This window comes from Narcine bancroftii, chromosome 4, assembly GCF_036971445.1.
Source record: "Narcine bancroftii isolate sNarBan1 chromosome 4, sNarBan1.hap1, whole genome shotgun sequence".
Taxonomy (NCBI): domain Eukaryota; kingdom Metazoa; phylum Chordata; class Chondrichthyes; order Torpediniformes; family Narcinidae; genus Narcine; species Narcine bancroftii.
The window spans coordinates 206,991,775-207,014,555 of NC_091472.1; the positions used below are offsets into that span (position 1 = coordinate 206,991,775).

Consider the following 22,781-nt stretch of genomic DNA (forward strand, 5'->3'; position numbering starts at 1 on the left):
TACCTAGAGCAATCAGCAGTTTGCTGTCGCCTTCAAGTGAAATAACAGATGACCAATAAATACCAAGTGAAGGGAAGATTAGGCCATGATGTAAGATCATAAGACAGAGTCTGCCCCACCATTCAATCCCACCCAGCCCCACTGTCACTGGGGATGGGGAAACAGGGACACGATACAGCACAAAACTGCTTCCATTTTGAAACTGACCCAGAGTTGTTCCGCCAAATGCCAATGATCAAATTCTTCAGGGTTTCCTGAAACTTTGGATCCTGATCATTTGGACAGAGCAGTTGATGGAATTTTAATACAGAGAAGTGTGAGGTGCTGCATTTTGGGAAGTCTAACATGGGTAGGACCTACACAAGGAACAGCAGGGATCTGGGGAGTGATCTTGGAGTACAGGTGCATAGTACCATGACAGGGGTGTCACACGTGATGACAGTGGTGGTCAGAAACACTTATGGCACATTGGCCTTCATCAGAGTACGAAGTCTGGGGGTCATGCTGCAGTTGTACAAGACATTGGCGAGGCTCCATGTAGAATATTATGTTGGGTTTTGGTCACCAGGCTAGAGAAAGGATGCTGTCAAGCTGGAGAGGGTACAGAGAAGATTTACAAGGATGCGGCCAGGACTCAGGGGCCTGAGCTAAAGGGAGAGGTGGAGCAGACTGGGGCTTTACCCTTGGAGCACAGGAGGATAGGGTGTGTACAAGAGGTGTACAGATTCATGAGAGGAATAGACTTGGTGCACACGGAATGTTTTAGCCAGAGTAGGAGAAATTAGTAACTAAGGAATATAGATACACAGATTTAAGGGGAGTGGGGGTAAAAAGAAGAGAGAAATAACAGGAACCGGAGGGCTAACTTACATTTAGACATATAGCACAATAACAGGCCCTTTCAGCCCACAAGACTGTGGTGCCCAGTCACATCCAATTAACCCACACCTCTAGTATGTTTTGAAGGGTGGAAGGAAACAGGAGCCCCAGGGGAAACCCACATAGACACGGGGAGATCATACAAACTCCCTACAGACAGCGCTGGATTTGAACCCCGGTCCGATCACTGGCGTGGTAACAGTGTTGTGCCAACCAATACGATAACCATGCCCCCTTATTTAGAGGGTGGTGGGTGTGTGAATATGGGCTGCTGGAGGAGTTGATTGAGGCAGGATACATAAATGGATAGGAAAGGTTTGGAGGGATATGACCCTAACCCAGGCAGGTGGGACAGCATGGACAAGTTGAGCTGAAGGGCCTATTTCCATGCTGAATGTCTGGACTGACTTCCCATCCACCACTGAAAATCAGATCAAGAAATCCAGCCCAGAATATTTACCAAAGAAACTTAATTCAACCCATGAGTATGAAATAATGTCTTTGTAAACAGAACAGCATCATGAGGGTGAGACACTGCTTTTGGATAAATGGCATCAGAACAGCCAGAAGCAGTCCCTCCACCCCAATCAGGTGTGTGCGATGTCTCTTCACGACATCAACTCTGGTCCTGACAGAAAACAGAGCAGAACCTGAACTGTTGGGACTGGTCACATCCTCACTGGAAATGAACAGCAAACCTCTTTGCTACAATATTTGACACACAGTCATATACACTTCTGGAAAGATGAAGGATTCAAGGCACTCTGCCTCGACCTTCAGTTTCCTCAACTGCCTGGGGATGTGGGCTGGAGATGGTTCGACCGGGGCCTGGTACTGGGGACGTGGTCTGGAGACGGTGCACCTGGGTTTGGTACTGGGGATGGTTCCACAAGGGCCTGGAACTGGGGATGTGGACTGGAGAAGGCTCAACCGGGGCCTGGTAATGGTGACGTGGTCTGGAGATGGTTCCACCAAGGCCTGGTACTACAGATGTGGGCTGGAGACGGTTCCTCCGGGGCCTGGTACTGGGGACGTGGGCTGGAGATGGCTCCACCAGGGCTTGGTACTGGGGGCATGGTCTGGAAACTGCTCCTCCGGGGCTGGAGACTGTTCCTCCACCGGATCCTGGTACTGGGAACGTGGTCCAGAGACAGCTCCAACAGGGTCTGGTATTGGGGACATGGGCTGGAGAAGGCTCCACCGGGGCCTGATACTGGGAACATGGTCCAGAGACAGCTCCAACAGGGCCTGGTACTGGGGACATGGTCTGGAGACAGTTCCACCTGGGCTTGGTACTACGGACATGGTCCGGTGACGGTTCGACTGGGGCCTGGTACTGGAGATGTGGTCCGGAGACGGTTCCACCTGGGCTTGGTACTACATATGTGGGCTGGAGACGGTTCTACCAGGGCCTGGTACTGGGGACGTGGGCTGGAGACGGTTCGACTGCGGCCTGGTACTGGGGACGTGGTCCGGAGATGTTTCCACCTGGGCTTGGTACTACGGATGTGCACTGGAGACGGTTTGACCAGGGCCTGGTACTGGGAACGTGGTCTGGAGACGGCTCCAACAGGGCATGGTAATGGTGACGTGGTCTGCAGACGGTTCCACCAAGGCCTGATACTACGGATGTTGGCTGGAGACGGTTCCACCGGAGCCTGGTACTGGGGACGTGGTCCAGAGAAGGTTCCACCTGGGCTTGGTACTATGGACATGGTCCAGAGATGGTTTGACTGGGGCCTGGTACTACAGATGTGGTCCGGAGACGGTTCCATCTGGGCTTGGTATTATAGACATGGGTGGAGACAGTTCCACTAGGGCCTGGTACTGAGGACGTGGTCTGGAAATGGCTCCACTGGGGCATGGTACTGGGGACGTGGACCGGAGAAGGCTCCACCGGAGCCTGGTAATGGTGACGTGGTCTGGGGATGGTCCCATCAGGGCCTGGTACTACAGACGTGGTCTGGAGACGGTTCCACTTTGGCTTGGTACTGGGGACGTGGACTGGAGACAGCTCCAACAGGGCCTGGTACAGGGAATGTGGGCTGGAGACTATTCCACCGGGGCCTGGTACTTGGGTCATGGGGTGGAGATGGTTCCACCGGGGCCTGTTTCTATGGACGTGGTCTGGAGACGGTTCCACCTTGGCTTGGTACTGGGGTTGTGGACTGGAGACTGTTCCACCAGGGCCTGATACTGGGGACGTAGGCTGGAGACGGTTCCCCCGGGGCCTAGTCCTGGGATCGTGGTCCGGAGACAATTCCACCTGCGCTTGGTACTGGGGACGTGGGCTTGAGATGGCTCCACCAGGGCCTGGTACTGGGGATCTGATCCAGAGACAGTTGCACCTTGGCTTGGTACTACGGAAGTGGGCTGGAGACGGTTCAACCGGGGCCTGGTACTGGGGACGTGGGCTGGAGACATTTCTACCAGGGCCTGGTACTGGGAACGTGGGCTGGAGACGGTTCAACCGGGGCCTGGTACTGGGGACGTGGGCTGGAGATGGTTCTACTAGGGCTTGGTACCGGGGATGTGGGCTGGAGACGGTTCAACCGGGGCCTGGTACTGGGGACGTGGGCTGGAGATGGTTCTACTAGGGCCTGGTACCGGGGATGTGGTCTGAAAATGGCTCCACCAGGGCCTGGTACTGGGGACGTGGTCCAGAGAGTGTTTCACCTGCGCTTGGTACCAGGTCCTGGTATTGGGGACATGGTCTGGAGACTGCTCCACTGGGGCTTGGTACTGGGGATGTGGACTGGAGACGGTTCCACCTTGGCTTGGTACTGGGGTCGTAGACTGGAGACTATTCCACTGGGGCCTGGTACTGGGGTTGTGGTCTGGAGATGGCTCCACCTGCGCTTGGTACTGAGGACATGGTCTGGAGACGGCTCCACTGGGGTTGGAGACTGTTCCTCCACTGGGGCCTGATACTGTGGACGTGGGCTGGAGATGGTTCCACCTGTGCTTGGTATTGGGGACATGGGCTGGAGACGGCTCCAACAGGGCCTGGTACAGGGAACGTGGGCTGGGTCGGTTCCACCTTGGCTTGGTACTGGGGACGTGGGCTGGAGATGGTTCCACTAGGGCCTGGTACCGGAGATGTGATCTGGAAATGGCTCCACCAGGACCTGGTACTGGGGACGTGGTCCAGAGATGGTTCCACCTGTGCTTGGTATCGGGGCCTGGTACTGAGGACATGGTCGGGAGACGGCTCTACTGGAGCTTGGTACTGGGGATGTGGACTGGAGACGGTTCCACCAGGGCCTGTTTCTATGGACATGGACTGGAGACGGTTCCACCTGCGCTTGATACTGGGAACGTGAGCTGGAGACGGTTGCACTTGGGCCTAGTTCTGCGGATGTAGGCTGGTGATGGCTCCACTAGGGCACATGTACATTAGTGGGCTGTTACTAGCCAAGCCATTTGGGTTCTCTGTCGTGCTGCTCAAATGTCACAGGATGATGTGTCCTGTCTGCTGTCCCTGAGAGACGTGGTGAAGCTCCAGCCCGACCCAAGGTCCCAAGATGGGCAGTCGAGGGCGAGCCAGCCAACAGCAACTTGCACCCAGCAATATTTATGTCACCTACAACCCTCATCCAAAGATCAAACAGGAGCGATGCAAGTGTGCATGACACTTGCCAGGTTGCAGTATTTCCGAGCGAGTGGAAGATTTCAGAAGCAGGTCGGCTTGTCACCGGCCCCTGAAGCCAGTGTAGCTTGGGGTGTGGGTGGGGTTATGAGCAGCTCCATAGAAACCCAATGAAGCAGGAGTTGGCAGAAGGGCCAGGATAGGTTGTTTCTTTCCTCCTTGTTGCTATTTCCTGGAGGTTCGTTGGCACGTTTGGAGTAGCAGCGAAGGAACATCCACAGGAAGCGACGTACAAAATGTAACAACCCGTGCCCAAGGTCAGGGGAGGGGTGTACAACCACTGTCCATCCTCGGGGTGCTCCTGATGTGGAGAGGGTGTCCACTGGCTGGGGCCACATTAGCTGTCCTTGTATACAAAGAGGATGTCTTCGTCTGTACCATAGCTCACCCGGGCCTCATTGAAGTTGCTCACAGAGGTGCAGCAAACTCCTGTGAAGGTAAACGGGGAGTGTCAACAACCACTCACGGCTCAAGTCCCCACTTTTCACTAGCTCCGGTCTTTCCCCTTGCTGGTTGGGGCAGACCACATGCAGATCAGAACCCCCTCACCTTTGCCAGGCCAGTTTTAGTCAAGGCTTTAGTGATAATTTACCAAAATTCTCTGGACTCTGGGTAGGTCCCGGGAGATTGGAAGATGGTGAATGTCACACCACTGTTCAAAAAAGGATGTAAGAAAAAGGCAGGGAATTGCAGGCTGATTAGTTTAACTTCTGTAGTTGGGAAAATGCTTGAAGCTATTATTAGCGAGGCATCTGAAATGAACTGAATCCATGAGGCAGACGCAGCAAGGATTCAGCAAAGGTTGAGCCTGTTTGACAAACCTACTGGAGTTCTTGGAGGATATAATGAGCGCAGTAGACAGAGGGGAACTGATGGATGCTACCTAACTGAATTTCCACAAGGCGTTCAATAGAGGGCACATAGAAGGCTTATCCATGGAGTTGGGGGTAATGCCTTCGCTTGGATGGAGGATTGGTCAACAATAGAAGGCAAAGTGTTGAGATAAAGGCGCATTTCTCTAGTTGGCAGAGAGATGATAGAGGGGGGCAAGTTTTTGTCCCACTGGTGGGGGTGACCAGAACTAGGGGGCATTGCCTCAAGATTCAGGGTAGTAGATTTAGGACGGAGATGAGGAGGAACTGCTTTTCCCAGAGGGAAGTGACATTGAAGCAGTGGAGACTACTTAAGTAAATATATTTAAAACAAGGTTTGATATATTTTTCTCTAGTTGGTGAATTAAGGGTTTTGGGGAAAAGGCAGGTGGAAGGAGATGACCAATCATCAGATCAGCCGCGATCTCATTGAATGGTGGAGCAGGCTCGACGGGCCAGATGGCCGACTCCAGCTCCTATTTCTGATCTGGAGACAGGAGAGGGTCACAGCCCAGTGATGGAGCTGAGCTGAGGCTCTACACACCCTCTGGTCATTCCACCCATTGAAAGGAAAGTGATCCTGCTGCCCAGCGTCACACTGGCGAGAGTCCCTGCCTGGCCAAACAGGTGACTGGGCCACACACCCCGTTAAACACCCAGAAACAGAGGCTGACCATCTGTGGTTGCAAGCGGCTGGCGTTAAACTGTAACTAAGGCGCGCATGTTCCATGGCCGGGGTTTTGCCCGCCCGCAGCCTGACTTACGGTCCGTGTAGGCTGGGTTGTTGTAGAAGATGCAGCCTGAGGCCCGGTTGTAGCCACACACCACAATGAAATGCCCCTGATAATCCGGTTTCCTGCAAAAGCATTTCTGCCCAATGGGAAGGAGGCAACAGAACTTGATTGGAGGAGAGCAGAGATCACAGACCAGCAGGATGGCGTTGACCAGGACAACCGCCACATGACCCTGGGACAGATGCTCCTGGATCTCCTGAATGGTCACAGACCTGTTTGGGTGCATCAAGAGATCAGGTCAGTCTCCACACACACCCATGCCCAGCTTCCTGCTGAGTCCCCAGCTCAGTGAACAGGTGGGGTGGTGGTAGGGGACATCAGCCCATCAAGGGCCCCCAGCCCCTCTGGCCAGAACCCATTGTTATCGGCTGGCCAAGGCAGGGAGCATCACGGCAGTTCCACGTGGAATGCTATGCTCTACTTCAGCAGACCCTCCCGATTTCTCCAGCATCTTCCTGCCCTCGGACCTCATCCCCTCAAAATAAAACTGATGCTCAAGTGAAATCTGGAAGCTCACAAACGTTTTTACAACAAGCAGGTCAGCCAGGGGTTCCCATCGCAGGTTGGTACAGGATCCATGGACGTGAAGCCTGTTTATTACAAGGGATCTACTCTGATGCCCTGCATCACAACCCTTTTGGATGGGTTTTCCTTACTTCTGCCATAGGAGTTGAAGACACAGGATGTGAGGGGAGTTATGTGATGAGAGAAAGGGAAAGAAAGGGCACATGATGGGAGGCAGGCGCGAGAACGAGGGAGGGGCGCTAGAGGGAGGGAGCGGGCGAGAGAGGGGTGGGCGCCGGAGGGGGAACAGAGGGGGCTAGGGAGGGGGGGCTGAAAAGGTGTGATATACAGTGTGTGCCTGTGAACCTGTGCTGAGACTTTGAGCAGACATATGGGAAAGTACATGGTCACATACACCTCTCAGGTCCTGGAGCCCCTCCGTGGTCCTGGGTTGTCACGGTACAACCTACCTTTTCTCTACTTTCACGCCATGAGCAGCTGCGCAAGCAAACAGCTGATTTACCCGGTCCTCTTCGGTGTCGAAATGTTTCCGATAGAACGACTGAGGAAAGGGAAAGGGAAGACTCAGTTCTCCAAAGAAATCCTGAGACGATGATATTTCCTCTCTGTATTGCAGCCCGTTTACATTTCTTTATTTATTTACACGTGTTCATTGTGCACAGTAGTTTTGTTTTTGCACTACCAGTAAGTGATAATTCTGTCTCTCCTGCAGGTACAAGTATCTCAGGGATGTATGTGATGTGATGTACTCAAACTAAAATCAAAACATTATTGCTTGCAGGAAATCTACAAAAAACCCAGCAGGCCAGGGTGCTTTAGTGGGTTCAGGCTGAGAGCAATCCCAAAATTACAAATGACAGGCATCGGATTTCACCTACAAGTGCACATCCTGTGAATGCACTAACCCACAGCAAAGATGCAGACAGCAGCTTGCAGAAAGGCCTCTGATGCAGTGAGAATGAAACATCCATGAAGTGGAAATAGTTCCGTCAGCTGGGGAGACAGGAGAGCAGGCTCCCAGCAGCTTGTGCAGTGTAGCCCGAGAGCACCCAGACTGGGGCAAACTCAGGGCAGGATTCCAGCTGTCGAGGTTGCAAAGGGGACCAAATCTGCCGGAGGAATCTCGGTGCTTTTGTGGACAGGGAACTTCAGTCCCATTCAACCCACCCTTGAATGAAGCTGGATGTGATTAGGATTAGAGCGGGCATTCTGCAGCATGGAAACAGGCCCGCCCCTACCCCTAGGCCAACTTCTCCATGCCAACCAAGCTAGTCCCATTCACCCATAAATCTTTCCTGTCCAGGGACCTGACTATATGTCTGGAACCTAACAACTGTCCCCACATCTCCCACTTCTTCTGGCAGCTTGTTCCCTGCACCCACTGCTCTCTGCGTGAAGAAGGTGATTCCCCTCTCCCCTTAAAACAATGCCCACTAGTTTTGGATTCACTTACTAGGGGGAAAAAAGATTATTTACTCCCTGGCTGCCCCTCATGATTTTCTAAACCTCTGAACCAGTGGTCCACTGCTGGGACCCCGGGTGTTTGTGATATCCATGGTGGTGTCATAGACTATAATGAAGGTTGCCTGACATTACCGCAGGGTCAGGATGAACTGGGGAATTGGGCCAAGGCATGCCTGATGGGATTTAACTCGGGCCAGCGTGAGGGGATGCACTCTGCTAGATCAGGCCTTGCACAGTGCATGGCAGGGCCCTGGGATTTTTGTGGCAGAGCGAGACCAGGGCCTACAGGAACATAGTTCTGTGAAAACGGTGACAGGCCTTCTTCAGACCCTATGCTCCACAGCGACGTCCCAGCCTCTCTCTATAACCCAAGTCCTGGTAACATTCTCGCAAATCTTTTCTGCACCTTTAATGACATTCCTCCTATGGCCAGGAGACCAAAATTGCACAGAACCACAAGTGAAACAAGGAAGGCTGCAGACACTGTGATTGTAGTGAATGCACAAAATTATTGGAGAAACCCAGCAGGTCTCAGCATCCGGAGAAGGCAAAGATATATAACCAACATTTCAGGCCTGAGCCCTTCGTCAAGGTATGCCCGTGACTGTCTCCATGCCATGACCGACGCAGTGTGCCAAACCTTCTTCACCATCTTGTCTACCTGAAACAGAACTATGATCCTACATGCCCTAGTCTCTTTCTCTTCAACTCTCTCCAGGGGCCTGCTGTGCAAGCCCTGACTCAGGTTTAACTTACCTCACACTGGTCCAAGTTAAATCTCACCAGGCAATCCTGGTTCGCTTCACCAGTTCATTTAGACCAGCCATTCTCAACATGGGCCCCCTCCCCAGGGCCAGAGCACATTGAAGTGGGGTGGGGGGGTGGGTGGGCTGCGGACTAAAATTATATTTTTATGTCATCGGTAGAAGTATGGAAGAAACCAACTAAACGTCTGCTTCACGGGGAAGGGGACCCATTAACTTTGAGCAGAGTCTAAAGGGGGCCAGAGTCAAAACAAGGTTAAGAATAGCTGATCTTGATCCTGTGGTAACCTCAGACAAACGTCTTCACTGTCTACTACACCACCATCGTTGGGGACATCAGCATACATACTGACTATATTGTTTCCCAAGTCATACATGGAGATCACAAACACCTGGGGTCCCAGGACTGGTCACAGGCCTCCACTTCCACCCCGACTCCTACTAACAAGCCAACTCTGTATCCAATTGGCCAGCTCACCTTGGATTCCATGTGATCTGACCTTCTGAATCAGCTTGCAAACTCAGGATCATGTCAAAGGCTTTGCTAAGTTCAGATTATGTTCAGCGATGCAGCATTCGTACAAAGTTAAGCTCCACGATGGACTTGTTGCAGTTATCCCATTATTAATAAACTGGAAACATTAAGTAGAGGGCCAACCCAGACCCTAGGGTGGGCAGTGTGTTATTATTCCTGCTTCTGTCGGGAGAACACTGAAGAGTACAGCACAGGAGTAGGCCCCATAGTCCACGTGTCTGTGTGTGCGATATTAGGGCGAGAACACGGCAGTCCCACAGCTCTGAGGTCGCCTTCACACACAAACAAGTGAGGAACTGGGCAACTGAGTGAAGAAATGGGACTGCAAGGGTGACGGACACATTCTTGAGCAGGGTGGTGGAAAGAAGCACCACAAGAGAAGGTGGGAGAGGAATGCAAGGGGTATTTTGTTTCCCTAGCCCCCGGCCATGCTGGGAGCTCACCTGGTATCGGTAGCCTTTGTCCACGCCCAGGGTCTGTGTGCAGAACTTGTGCCCCACTCCGAACTGCTGCATCAGGTAAGCCAGGTCGATGGTCCACACACTTTCACTGAACTGCAGCCTCCAGCAGGCAGCCTGGAACTCCTCTTCACTCACAGGGTGGAGGTACCTTTGCCAAGGTGAAAGGAAGGGTTACAACTGGGCAGACACCCCTCGCCCGGTTAGCATCAGATTCCCAGCTCAAAGCTCTGCTGGAACAGTTCTTGACCAGAACACAAACGTGCTGCAGTCACTCAGCTGGTCATACGGCATCCAGGGGAGTAAAGGCTGACCAATGTTTTGGGGCAGAGCCCTCCCATCAAGAATCATTGATGAGAATGGATTCTGAGAGATGCTTCATCAGCCGCAACCATGGTGGGATCTGGGACCCAGATTAACACTGGCCTTGTAGGGCTGCAGACTCCAGGGAGCAGGCTGGCGCAGGGCACCAGACACAGGGAGAACACACCTCGTTGTGTAGGGAAAGCAGAGGAGACGACCCTAAAGGTGGCGGCAGCCTAGCAAGGGGCTCAGTGGCTGAAGGGCACACACACAGGTTACAGGCTGCTGTTGACCAGCTCTTGGGAACCAGGTGTTGGAACTGGGATTCGAGAGGCTAAGAAGGGCTCCCCAAGGGCCTCAGGCGCTGAAGGCTTCCAGATCGTGTTGGAGGTTCGGGCCTGGAGCTCAGGCTGCTAATGGTTTGAACGAGTGTCTCTGCAGCTGCAGGAGCCTGGAGGCAAATCCACGGGCTCTTGGTGACTGAGGGGACTCTCTCTTGCTGCTTTCTCTGGCTGTGAGGGGCGCCAGAAGGTAGTCTGAATCCTTATCTGCCTGAAAGGCAATGTTGTGTAATATTACATTTCTGTTTTATTACATGACAATAACATCTGATCTGAGCTTGGTGGCTGGAAACGACCTGTGTGCATGTCACAATCCCACGTGTTAAACACAAGTCAAAACCTCTGGTGAACACGGAGACGGCAGACACTGGGCTAACATACTGGAGGGACTCAGTTGGTCAGGGAGCATCCGTCGACATTTCATCACGAATAGCAAAACTTCAGAAGAATGAGGGAGGACTTTGAGGAATATTTTTAATGTTGAGAGACCTGGACAGAGTAGATGTAGAACGGGAGGGCACAACTTTGGGATTGAGGGGACCCCATTTGGAGCAGAGACGTGGAGGAGTTTCTTTTGCCAGATAGCAGTGAACCTCTGGAATTTTCTGCCATGGGCAGTTGTTGAAGGCCAGGTTATTGGGTGTATTAAGGGTAGAGATCAATAGATATTTTGATAGAGTTATTGAAGGTTGTGGGGAGAGGGCCAGGTGGTGGTGCTGGGTGGGAGAATGGATCCGTTCATGGTGGAATGGCAGGGCAGACTCGATGGGCCAGATGGCTTACCTCCACTCCTAAATCTAATGGTGCTAAACAGGCAGACGTCTGAATGTAAGGGCTGGGGTTGAGGGGGGAGAGCACAGGCTGGCAGGCAGTAGGTGATTACAGGTGGGGGGGAGGAGGGAAGAGGGACAAGAGGTGATGAGTACAAGGCCTTGGCACGGGAATAGGGTGTGGAAATGAACTGGATGGCCATTGGGAGGTCGTTGCTGAGCAGTGGACGGAGTAAAGGTGCTCAACCTCAGTCAGGGGTGCAGTCGAAACGTCCCCAGCCAAGGCCTCCGGAGCGATCTAAGAGGAATCCGTATCGCACAAGGGGACCACAATAGAGTAAGAGGAAAGGGCCAAGGTCCTCCTCCTCGATGCAGGAGGCAGAGGAGACTCTGAGCACCTTGCTTTCCCACCAGTGTCCATGGAGAGCAGTTACAGGAGGCCACCCTAGGGGAATGTGAGGTGGGCTCAGGGGAAGAGAGGGCAAAGAGCAGGCAAAGAGCAATCATTAAGACTTGGCGGCAAGCGGAGCACACGAGCTCCAAACTCGGGGCCTCTGTACCCCCTTCTACAACTGGATCCTTGACTTCCTCAATGGAAGTCCAGTCAGTATGAATTGGAAACAACATCTCCTCCTCCCTGATCATCAACAGGCACACCCCAAGAATGCGAGCTTAGCCCACTGCTCTACTCATTATACACCCTGTGGCCTGGCACAATTCCAATGCCAACTACAAGTTTGTCGATGACACCACAGTTGTTGGCAGAATCACAAACGGCAATGAGGGAGTGAACAGGAGGGTGATAGATCAGCTCATTGAATGGCGTAAGAACAACCTTGCACTCAATGTCACCAAAGCCAAGTAGATGATTGTAGACTTCAGAAGAAAGTCAGGGGAACATGACCCAGTCTTCATCGAGGGCTCAATAGTGGAGAGGGTCAAGAACTTTAAATTCCTAGGTGTGAACATCTCCGAGTATCTGACCTGGAGCCTCCGTGGTGATGTAATCATGAAGAAGGCTCGCCGGCAGTTATAATTTGTGAGGTGTCTGAAGAGATTCAGTATGTCACCAAAAACTTCTACAAGTGTACGTGGAGAGCATTCTGGCTGGTTACATCATTGTTTGGTATGGAGGTCCCAATACTCAGGACAAGAATAAATTCCAGAGGGTTGTTCACTCGAGCTGTGACATCACAGGCACTGGACTTCACTCTATCGAGGACATCTACATGAGACGGTGTCTTAAAAAAGCAGCTTCTATCTTCAAGGATCCTTCCATCCAGGCCACGCCCTCTTCACTCTGCTACCACCAGGGAAAAAGTACAGGAGCCTAAAGACAAGCACTCAGCAGCACAAGGACAGCTTCTTCCCCTCCGCCATCCGATTCCTGAAGAATCAGTGATTCACAGACACTGCCTGACTTTTTGTGCACTTTAATTATTTTAGAGTAATGTTGTAAGATGGTTTATAATATGAAAGTTTGTTCTGTGACATTGTAACAAAACAGCACATTTCATGACAAGAAATTCTGATTCTGAAGGGTTTCTGTGGACACTTACACGTCTCCCTGACGTCAAAGGGAGTGAACAGCCAGTGGCGTGGTCCGCAGTGTCCAGAAAAGAATGTGACCATTAAACAAGGTCTTACAGGTTGAACAGATATCAGTACTGGGAGCACACAGTCTGAGAGGGAAGGAACAACCAATCCGCCAGCAATCTTCAGCCCTCAGGCATCTGCCCTCAAGGAAACTGAGGGATAATCGGCGTACAAAGGCTCCCAGGAGAGGGCAAGCCAAAGATAAAGGGGCCATTGGGAGTTTAGTGGAGGGAATGAGTCCGGGCAAGTGGAAGGTTTGGGTGCAAGTAGCTTTCTGGTCGTGGTTATAACTCAGACAGATTCACTGTTTATAGAAAGGAGCACAGAAGTTCCAGAAGACCAGTTTCATTGAACTGAACTTTACAAGCTCCCGATAACATAATTTGAACAAATCATATTCAGCTTTTCTATTCTTTATATTGTTTAGAGCAGAAAACTTTACAAAACACACGCCATGCACGAATAAACACCAGAGTACAACAAGTTAAACCACAAAGTTCATCTCCATTCTGGTATCATATCCTTAGCCAACAGAGATTGGGTTGACGTGTTACTGCAATAACATAGCTGAACATGGAACACGAAAGCACAGTATAGGCCCTTCACCCCTCAATGTTGTGCCGACTAAAAAAATATTAACCCCTTCCTACCCCGTAACCTTCTATTTTTTTCTTTCATCCATGTGTCCACCTAGAGTTTCTTAAATGCCCCCAATGTTTCAGCCTCCACCACCATCCCTGCCTTGTAAAAGGCATTTCAGGAACCTACAACTCTCTATGTTAAAAACATCTCGATGTCTCCCTAAACCTCCCTCCCTTCACCTTGTCCAAATGTTTCCTGATGTTTGCTAATCCTGTCTGGGGAAAAAAAGCACTTGCCTCTGAGAATGTTGTAGAGCAGTGGTTCTCAAACCTTTTTCTTTCCACTCACATCCCATCTTAAGTAATCCCTGTGCCATCGGTGATCTGTGATTAATAAGGGATTGCTTAAGGGTGGGAAGGGAAGGTTGAGAATCACTGCTCTAGACCTAACTATCACTTAAATATTTTGCTTGGGAGTTATGAAACCGTGCACATAACGAGTCAATTAGGGACTATTAAAACAGTGGGATTCAAACTTTTTCTTTCCACCCACAGACCACCTTAAGCAAACCCTTACTGATCACGGAGCACTGATGGCATAGAGAATACTTAAAGTGGTCTGTGAGTGGAAATAAAATTTGAAAATTACTATTGTAGACTCTATTAAACCTCCTCTCATCCTTCTACACTCCGTAAAGTTCCAGTTCTACTAACCTTGCTGCATAAAACTTATTTTCCAATCCAGGAAACATCCTGGTAAGTCTCCTCTACACCCTTTCCATAACCTCCACATCCTTCCTATAATGAGGTGACCAGACGGAACACAATACTCCAAGTGTGGTCTCACCAGAGATCTACAGAGCTGCATCATGACTTCTCAACTCCTGAACTCATCCACCCCACCCCCCCCCGGCATTAATGAAGACCAACATCCCATAGGCCTTCTTAACTATCCTATCGATGAAACCACTACCATAAAACAGTTGAGCAAGCGTGAGTGAAAGGCATGAGTCAGTAATAGCAGAGCATGCTCTGGAGCTGGTGTGGACAGCTAAACCAGAGACTGAGTATGCAAACGAGGCCAGAGGGGCAGCAAACGTTGCCTGACACTGAGGTGGTGAAACAGCGCAAGACTTCGTTGGCAGTCATGCCTTAAACACTGGATTGGAGACCACAGCCATAACGAAGGGAGCTCAGAGTTCAAATTAATTGTCGGAGTACACATACAACCCGGTGATTCTTTTTCCTGCAGGCCAGGCAGAATTTCGACAAAACTGTACTCAGATAGTAATCAAGAGAGAATATAAAGAAAGACACACAAGAATAAATATTCAATAATGTGCAAAGTAAGTTTGATGCTCACTCACAACCCTGACGGTTTACCGTTTCAAGTTCCCACCCAATTTGCCTGAGTGTATTCCAGATCAATGTGTGGCAATGGTCTCCCAGCTCTCCCTACTTCTCTGCCACCGCCCCCCCCACACCCCCGACCAGAAAACCGTCAAATCTCCTTTTTCACCTCCTCAGTCCCCACAAAACCAGCGCCTAAGACTGGCAGCAGCCATGAGGGGCTGCAGTCTCTGGGGGAAGCGGAGGACTGGCGCAGGGCACCAGAAAATGGGGAGAGGGAGAGGAGACGACCCACAGAATGGTGACCACAGTGGCAGACCAGTGAGGGGTTCTGCAGCTGAAGGAGCTGCACAAGTGACGGGCTGCCGGCAACTCGAGGCGAGGAAAATAAGCAGGCTGCAGACTGCTGGAGACTGGCTCAAACCGGCTTAAGGGGCACCAGGTATCAGAACCAGGATGCAAGGGGGTGCTGAAGGGTTCCTGACTGTGCCGGAGGTTCAAATCTGGAGCAAAAGTTGCCGATGGTTTGGACTGGACTGTGGCTGCAGGAGGTGAATCCACGGGCAACTAACTCTCGGGGGGAGGGGGGGGGGAGAAACTCTCTTTTGCTCCTCTCTCTGACTATAAGTGGTGCTTCAGGCAATTTCTGCCTATGGCGAATCTGTCTGCCTTACAGCAAACAAAGACAAATTCAGTGTAATATTACATTGTATTACATGACAATAAATTGAATCTTGAACCTCAGTCCCTTCACAAACTGGAAATGCCCTGTTACATTCAATCGCTGAAACATGCGAGTTAAAGAATCGAACAGCCTGTAACAGGCCCTTCAGCCCAACTCCTCCATGCCGACCAAAGTGCATTCTGGGCACGTCTGGGCATTTGCTCCATATTCTTCCAAACCCTTCTGTCCAGAGAATGTGTAACATAGAACATTGTTGGCCGGTGTCTGTGCTGGGTCAATGCCCAAATCAAACTAAAACTGTTGCTTGCACTTGATAGATACCCCTCCATCCTTTCATATTCATGCATCTATCAAGAAGTCTCTTAAACACAACTAATATATCCGTTTTCATCACTACTCCTGGCAGCCACTCTGCGTAAAATTGCATTTGCAGAGACATCACTGTGCACATCAACACTCAGGGTCAACACCCTGCAACAGAACCCTCCATCAAGGGGATTTGAGGAGCTGCTGAGTAAGCACAGTGTAAACGGGAAGAGACTATTAACCCCTGCAGAGTTCAGGAAGAATGGATCAGCCACCAAGCACAGACAGGACAGAGGGACAAATGCAGAGAGCTGGAGGACAGCACCTTGTTCAACCTCTCTTCATGCAGGAGAAACGAGGGAGGAGTCAGCACAGGGTTTACAAGTATCCTCTTGAAACCCCCTGAAGGCTGCAGCAATGTTTTACAGCTCAGCAGAGCCCGCCTGCATGCTTTTACCATTAGTAAGCACACTAGGCTTCGATTAGCCGGACACAGAAGGGTAACAGGCCGCCTGGAGGAAACTCACACAACAGACAGCAGCAGATTCAAACCCGAGTTACAGGTGCAGTAACAGCATTACACTGACAGTGCCACTCATATAACAATAGAACTCTTCCCCAAATTCCTTCTGGAATTTTATACATAGCCCAACTGTGACCTGCATGACCCAAGGTTCTGCTCAGAGGACAGGTCACTGATTGGTCTCTGTCCACTGGCTGAGTACTTCCAGCAGATGCAGGTTTTCCGATTCCTTCTACTTTACTATTTGATTAATTGCCTCGTGCACTCTTCCTTCCAAAATGTATCCACTGTAATGGAAGATTTAAACCATGCTTTTTACTTTTGCAGCCTTTTCTTCTGCAAGGCTGAAAACCTGCTTGTTTTTTTAGAATCAGTAGACATAATCTAATTTACACTATGGGGCCCAGGGATGCATATGAATTAGTAGATACATCTAAATTCCACCATGAGGCCCAGAGATGCAGTTTTCTTTTGTTGGTCACAGACTGTCAGGAGACCGTGAAGATAATTAAATCATTTATTCAAGGAGATAAGCTATGAGTAAACAACTTTTGGGTAATATAAGCCATGTTCCCACTCCTAAATTTTCAGACTCTCCGAGAGGTGGCAACATCTCTCAGCAAGAAGAACTTCTATATTCCAACGTCCCGGTCGGGGGAGGTGGAGAAGCTGCTACCGGTGCCCAGACAACCTACTACAAGTGTGCAGTTGTTGCCTCGCTTTGGCAGTTGGGACCAGTCCAGGCGTTGATAAGTATAATTGGGAAGGGCTTGCATATTGTAGTTTGAATTCAGCTTTAGATTTAGTAATAAAGACTTGTATAAACTGAAGTGCTCTCGGTGTGTGTGTCTGTTTTCTTTCGGTAGCTCAAACACTGTGACCAATCTAAAACAAACAAAGTGAGAGGTACAAGTTTACCCAGGACATCCACACACAAAAAAGCTTTGTATCGTGCCTAGTGTACTGAGGTTAGGTCTAGGTTATCAACATTTAATAAAACTGGAATCGCCACACTCCCTTCCCTCCTCTGCATCAGTCTGAAAAACACCCACACCCGGTCTCATTATTCACCTCAGAATTCCCCAACGTCATTTTCAGATCCAGAGACCTCCAAGGTCACCTGCGGATCCACAGTCCCCCAGGTCACCTTCGGATCCAGATTTCACACAGTGGCGTGGGATGAGACATGCTAAGCTGCTTCTTCCAAAAGGCTCAGAGGAAGTGTGATCCACAGGAAGAGGCTCAGTTACATCCTCGCAGGCAGACGTACTGAAGTTCAGGAGGTCCTTTTTGTGCTGGTCTGTATGACACTAAGGCCACAGACAGCACAGCCTCCCAGAGCTTGCTGCATCATGGAGGTCTCATGCAGCAGCAAGCGAGAGAGTCTGGACTTGCCAATGACCTTGGGGGAGCTGATAGACTCCTGGAAGAGATGGCCTATCAGCTGAGCTATACTCGACTCTGTGGGACTGGGTGGGCCCAGGCCTGCTGGAAATATACAACGCTATGGTCCTGGCAGGCAGCATGTCCATGGGGAAGGCCATCATCACCCTCATCTTCAAACAGAAGGGGGAAAAGGTGGATATCAGGAATTGGAGACCCAGATCGTAATTAAATGTCGACTACAAAATCATATCCAAAGCCATTGTCAATCAAGTCAAGTCTGCCCTGGGGCAGATGATCCACCCAGACCAAACCTGCATGGTTCTGGGCAGGTAAATCTCTTGACAGCCTTGTGCGGACAGGTGGGGGGGGTGGATACCTGCCTGATCAGTTTAGACCAGAAGGCTTTCGACCAGATATTTGTCTGTTGAAGAGAGCTCTTTTCCAAATCCATTAGGAAGGACAAGAGGAGAGACGTTGCCAGGCAGTGGAAGTACTCAGGTCAAGTCCTCATCATACAGGGACGACATCACTGTCTTCTGTCCGGACACATGGTCAGTCCATGGAGTGATCAGCATCAGCGGCCAGTTTGAGTTGACATTGGGCACCAGGGTAAACTGAAGACCAAGGCAATGCTCTTCGGTATCTGGTCTGACCAGTCCACCACCCCCTTCACCGTCAGACTACCTGAGGGTGTTGGGTATCTGGTTTGGAGGGGCCGAGGCATGCAACAAGAATTGGTCGGAGTGGATCACAAAAGTCTACTAGAAATTGGGTCTGTGGGTACGGCGCTCCCTCTCAACAACGGGGAAGAACCTGGACATCAGGTGTGAGGTGCTCTCGGTACTGCTGTACGTGGTCCAGGTGTGGCCCATCCTCACATTTCCACCCTGGCGGTCACCAGAGCAGTCTTCTGGTTCATATGGGGATCCAAGATGGAAAGGGTTCGGTCGCCATGTACAATTCGCCAGACACGGGCAGAGCCAACGTGGCCCTCATCCTGATGATCATCTTCATATGTGTGGAACTAAGGTACGAGGGCACTAACTGCAGCTACGTGCTAAGGGTCTACCTGTCCCAGGTGTAGTGAGGGATGGGCCTGGCCCCGTTGCCGCACAATGTCCCAGGCACCAGGGCCTCGCCACACCATCTAGCCTTCCTATTAAAGTTTTTCCAGACCAACACCTTTGCCCATAAGCCCATCAGGCAGTGGAGTGGTCAGCACGGAACGTGCTGCAGACACTAAGGGACAGGACTCTATGGATACAGTGGAATGGTTCCCAAAGCAAACTGTCCAGCTCATCGGCGGAATGCCCGATTGCCAGTGCTGCCTCACAAGCACCAGGACTTGGCCCGTGTGGTAGCGAGGAGCCCTCCCTGCCAGATCCTTCCTGTACGACAGGAATGATCACCCACAAATAACATTGTCCCTAAGATGACTGGAGTGGCGCAGCCAACATGAGGGCTCTGTAGGGAAGGACCGCATTCTGGAGCCCTCCCATTACCGGGCACTGAGGGTCTGAGACTGAGGGGAAGCCCCTCAAACGGTGGTGGGGGAGAGGTGAATAACCATGGGGGAAGCCACATTCGTGGCATTGGAACTAAATGGCTAACATTATACACAGAAACAAATGCAGAGATGAACAAAACGCTCAGAATGTGAAAAGACCCAGATTCTGTATATAAAACTTCCCCTCCTCTGCTCCATCACTGCCTCATGTGCTAATCACCAGATGAGGTGTCTGAGGAATGCCAGCTACAGAGTTTCAGAGGAGTAGTGATGGTTGTGAATCCCTCCCCTGGGGTATGCAGCGTGGTTGGAATCTGCAGGGTTGAGGGAGAAGGGACTCCTCTGGCTGTGGAGTGGGACTGGGGTGCTGGATGAGGGAGACAGGAACCCTCCCTCCTCCCATCTGTGGGGCTGAGGGAACAGGACCCCACCTCCCCTCTACAGGATGAAGGAACTGGGACTCCCAACCATCTGTGGGAGGGAGCCTTTAAGAGGGAAGTGGCCAAATACGGAAAGGGAAAAGGTTTGTAAAATTGGAATGTGGAATAGGCTTTGATTGGTACACTGCCAGTATGGTCACAATGAGCCGAACGGCCTCCTCAGCGCTGTAACTGCTGTCTGATTCTACTTACTGCAACACCATCCTGGAGCAGGCAAGGCCACAGTCCCAGTGAAACGATTGCTGGATTACCGGAACGTTCAGCTGAACCAGGTCGCCTGGAAAGGGGCAGAGACAGTGGAGAAGCTGAGAAGAGCTGCAGCATCTACTAGGCTGAACCATCAGCAGTCTTAACCGCTCACCCTCAGCTGCTTTGCCACATGTGCATGCAGTCTTGGGGCAGTTACTGCCATCTTCACATGGACCAAGGGAGCAGAGCCACACCATAGACCCGGGAGTTGCCTCCAACCCCAATCTCCGCCTACACTCCCACCTCGTGACAACAGGCACTGACCCCCGATCCGCAGCCATGGTCGCCAACCCCGGCACACCCCAAAACCCCAGCCTACACCAATTTAGCAACAAGGGTGCAAGGAAAAGGAAAGTGATGCAGGAAAGAGGTATTGGTGCCGCATGACTCACACCTCCAGATTCAGGAACAGCTGCTACCCCTCCACCACCAGACTTCTCAACAACAAACTCATTTAAGGACTATGACTTCTGCACTTAATTGATTTTTTTTCCTTCTCTCTGTATTGTACAGTTTGTTTACATGTGTACATTGAGTTCAATTTTTTTTGCACTACCAATTAGTGGTAATTCTGCCTCTCCAACAGGAAAAAGAATCTCAGGGTTGTATGTGACGTCATGTATGTTCTCCGACAATAAACCTGAAGGTATCCCAGTGAAAGACATAAAGCAGACAGTATATTGTAAAGAAAAGATCAATCACCTCACACACCAACACAGGTGGAGGAGGTTACCAGACAGAATTTGAACCTTAAAAAGGACACCCCAAAACCAGGGGTCACCAAGTGCAAAATCCGAACCATTATATCCTGTGGATTAGAGTTTCGTCTCCCCCTACCCCAGCGTAAAACACTCGCATAACCCACCACTAAATATGAGTAGTTTTAAAAAGTGTGGGTTTTGGACAATGAGCAGGAAGACAAAGTTTCTTCATCTGATTCAGAGTTTCATCCTTATGATGGACTTCAAGAACATCTGATGTCAAAAGTTGATGAGGAGACCCCTTTTGATGACTAAAAGTAGTGATAATTTTCTTAAAACATGCTCATAAAATTTAAACCTTTACTTGGTTATTTACTTTTAAAATACAGGTACAGAATCTTTTATCTGAAACCCTTCAGATTTTTCAGAATTTTCCAGATATTAGAATAGTAACTGTTTGATTACTTACTTAGACATTAAGTAATTGCGCTGATTTCAGATCCGCACAAAACGAAGACACTCCAACTGGAAGGGTCTGTGAACAGGGGAGGAGCGGGGGCTTTAACCTCTCCCCACAGCTCGGCCAAAGAGCCGGACTGGCGATTCCTTTCATGCAGTGTTTACCACAGCTGCCAAAAAGGTTTGATGCTCACTGCTTCGGGGTGGGGGGAGGGGGTGCAGGGGCTAACAGTCGTGCAAACACTGATCTTTCTGACTGGAAGGAACTTTCAAATCAAGCGATTTGAAATCAAGTAATTGTGAGAATCAAGCGAGCGGCATGGTGTCGAGCTGCCTTGTTTTGGTGGTGGGGCGGCCACAACCATGGGCGTGCCATGCCTTCCACCACCACATATGCAAGCGGCAAATATCACTTCAGGTGGAAGCACAACACAAGCACCATCTTCAAGGTGAAAGTGGAAACCAAGGGTTACGTTGGCTTTGGGATCTCCCCAACAGGATCCACAACTCAGTCCGACATGGTCACTGGAGGAGTTGCAAATGGGTGCCCTTATCCCAAGGTGCAGGCACGATCGCACGGCTGAAACGGTGCATTAGTTCAAAGACTTCGTCCAGTGACATCTGTTTCATTAACAGGTTTCTGTCTTGAATAAACTGCCATAATCTCTTGTCACTGATGAAGACTCATTGTTCAATGCCACCACACAGCAATGGAGGAGGGTGGGTCGCACTGGGTCACGTTTGGTGCCAAATGGTTTTCAGAATTTCGGATAAAAGATTTTGTACCTGTAGTGAATTAAGTAAATGGTAAAATTATACTCGACATCCATGTTTGTTCCGATAAAAGAACTAACGCCACTTGTGTTTGCGTTACACCAGCTGGGAATGTTTGATGCATATTATGGTTGGGAATAGACGGCATTTTGCCTTTACTTGAAATGAATCGGCTGTAATTTAAATAACCAAGACTGTGTTGCTTAGTAGTTGGCGTAACGACATCACTAGTCAGTGGGATGGTTGGTCAAGGACTATTGGGGCAGTAAGTTCTCAGGTGTAAGTGCCAGATTTGGGGTTGTCTTATACAGTGAATATAGGTCAAAACCTACATTAAAAGTGGAAATTCTGGGGGATGGTCACCTTGTACACGACATAATGTGTCATCTTTTGTTTTGAATATTTTATTTATATTTTTACACAAGCTTGTACAGCCATATACAGTGTCATTGCCAACATATGTTCATTCTCTTTATGACTATATATACAAGCCCGTGTCTCTATTAACCCCCCTCCCCACATAAAACAAGACAACTCACTCACACTTCAACCAACAACAACAAAACTTTAACAGCAGGAAAATAAATAAATAACAAGGGGCAGGGATTGTCGCAGCTCAGTAGGCGGCCTCTGGGCCGATATTTATTCCTGACTTTCCTTGATTGGGATCAGTGTGAGGGAGAGGAAGCCGCAGCAAGGAAGCAACCAATCACTGCCATGCGCCTATGTAATGCATGTATGGCTGCCAGATCTTACGAAAGATACCGTATTCGTTTCTCAGCTTTTAAGTTATTTTCTCCAGGGGAACACAGCTCTGCATTTCCTTGTTCCATCGTTCGATACTTAGACTAGAGTCAGACTTCCAAGTCA

General features: G+C 50.2%; 1 protein-coding gene across 5 annotated transcripts in view; it reads right to left on the reverse strand.

Moving 5' to 3' along the window:
* Positions 1-1,332: 1,332 nt before the first annotated feature.
* Positions 1,333-22,781, reverse strand: part of gucd1 (guanylyl cyclase domain containing 1) — a 28,358-nt gene continuing 6,909 nt past the window's right edge. For 3 of the 5 annotated variants that reach the window (XM_069933762.1, XM_069933761.1, XM_069933764.1), the window contains 5 exons: positions 19,921-20,005; positions 9,926-10,091; positions 7,169-7,260; positions 6,165-6,406; positions 1,333-4,957 (listed from right to left, as the gene is read on the reverse strand). In XM_069933762.1, coding sequence (XP_069789863.1) covers positions 4,866-4,957; positions 6,165-6,406; positions 7,169-7,260; positions 9,926-10,091; positions 19,921-20,005 — 677 coding nt within the window. In that variant the 3' untranslated portion in view covers positions 1,333-4,865. The remainder of the gene's footprint in view (positions 4,958-6,164; positions 6,407-7,168; positions 7,261-9,925; positions 10,092-19,920; positions 20,006-22,781) is intronic. The other 2 variants (XM_069933763.1, XM_069933766.1) reach the window with 2 other exon arrangements.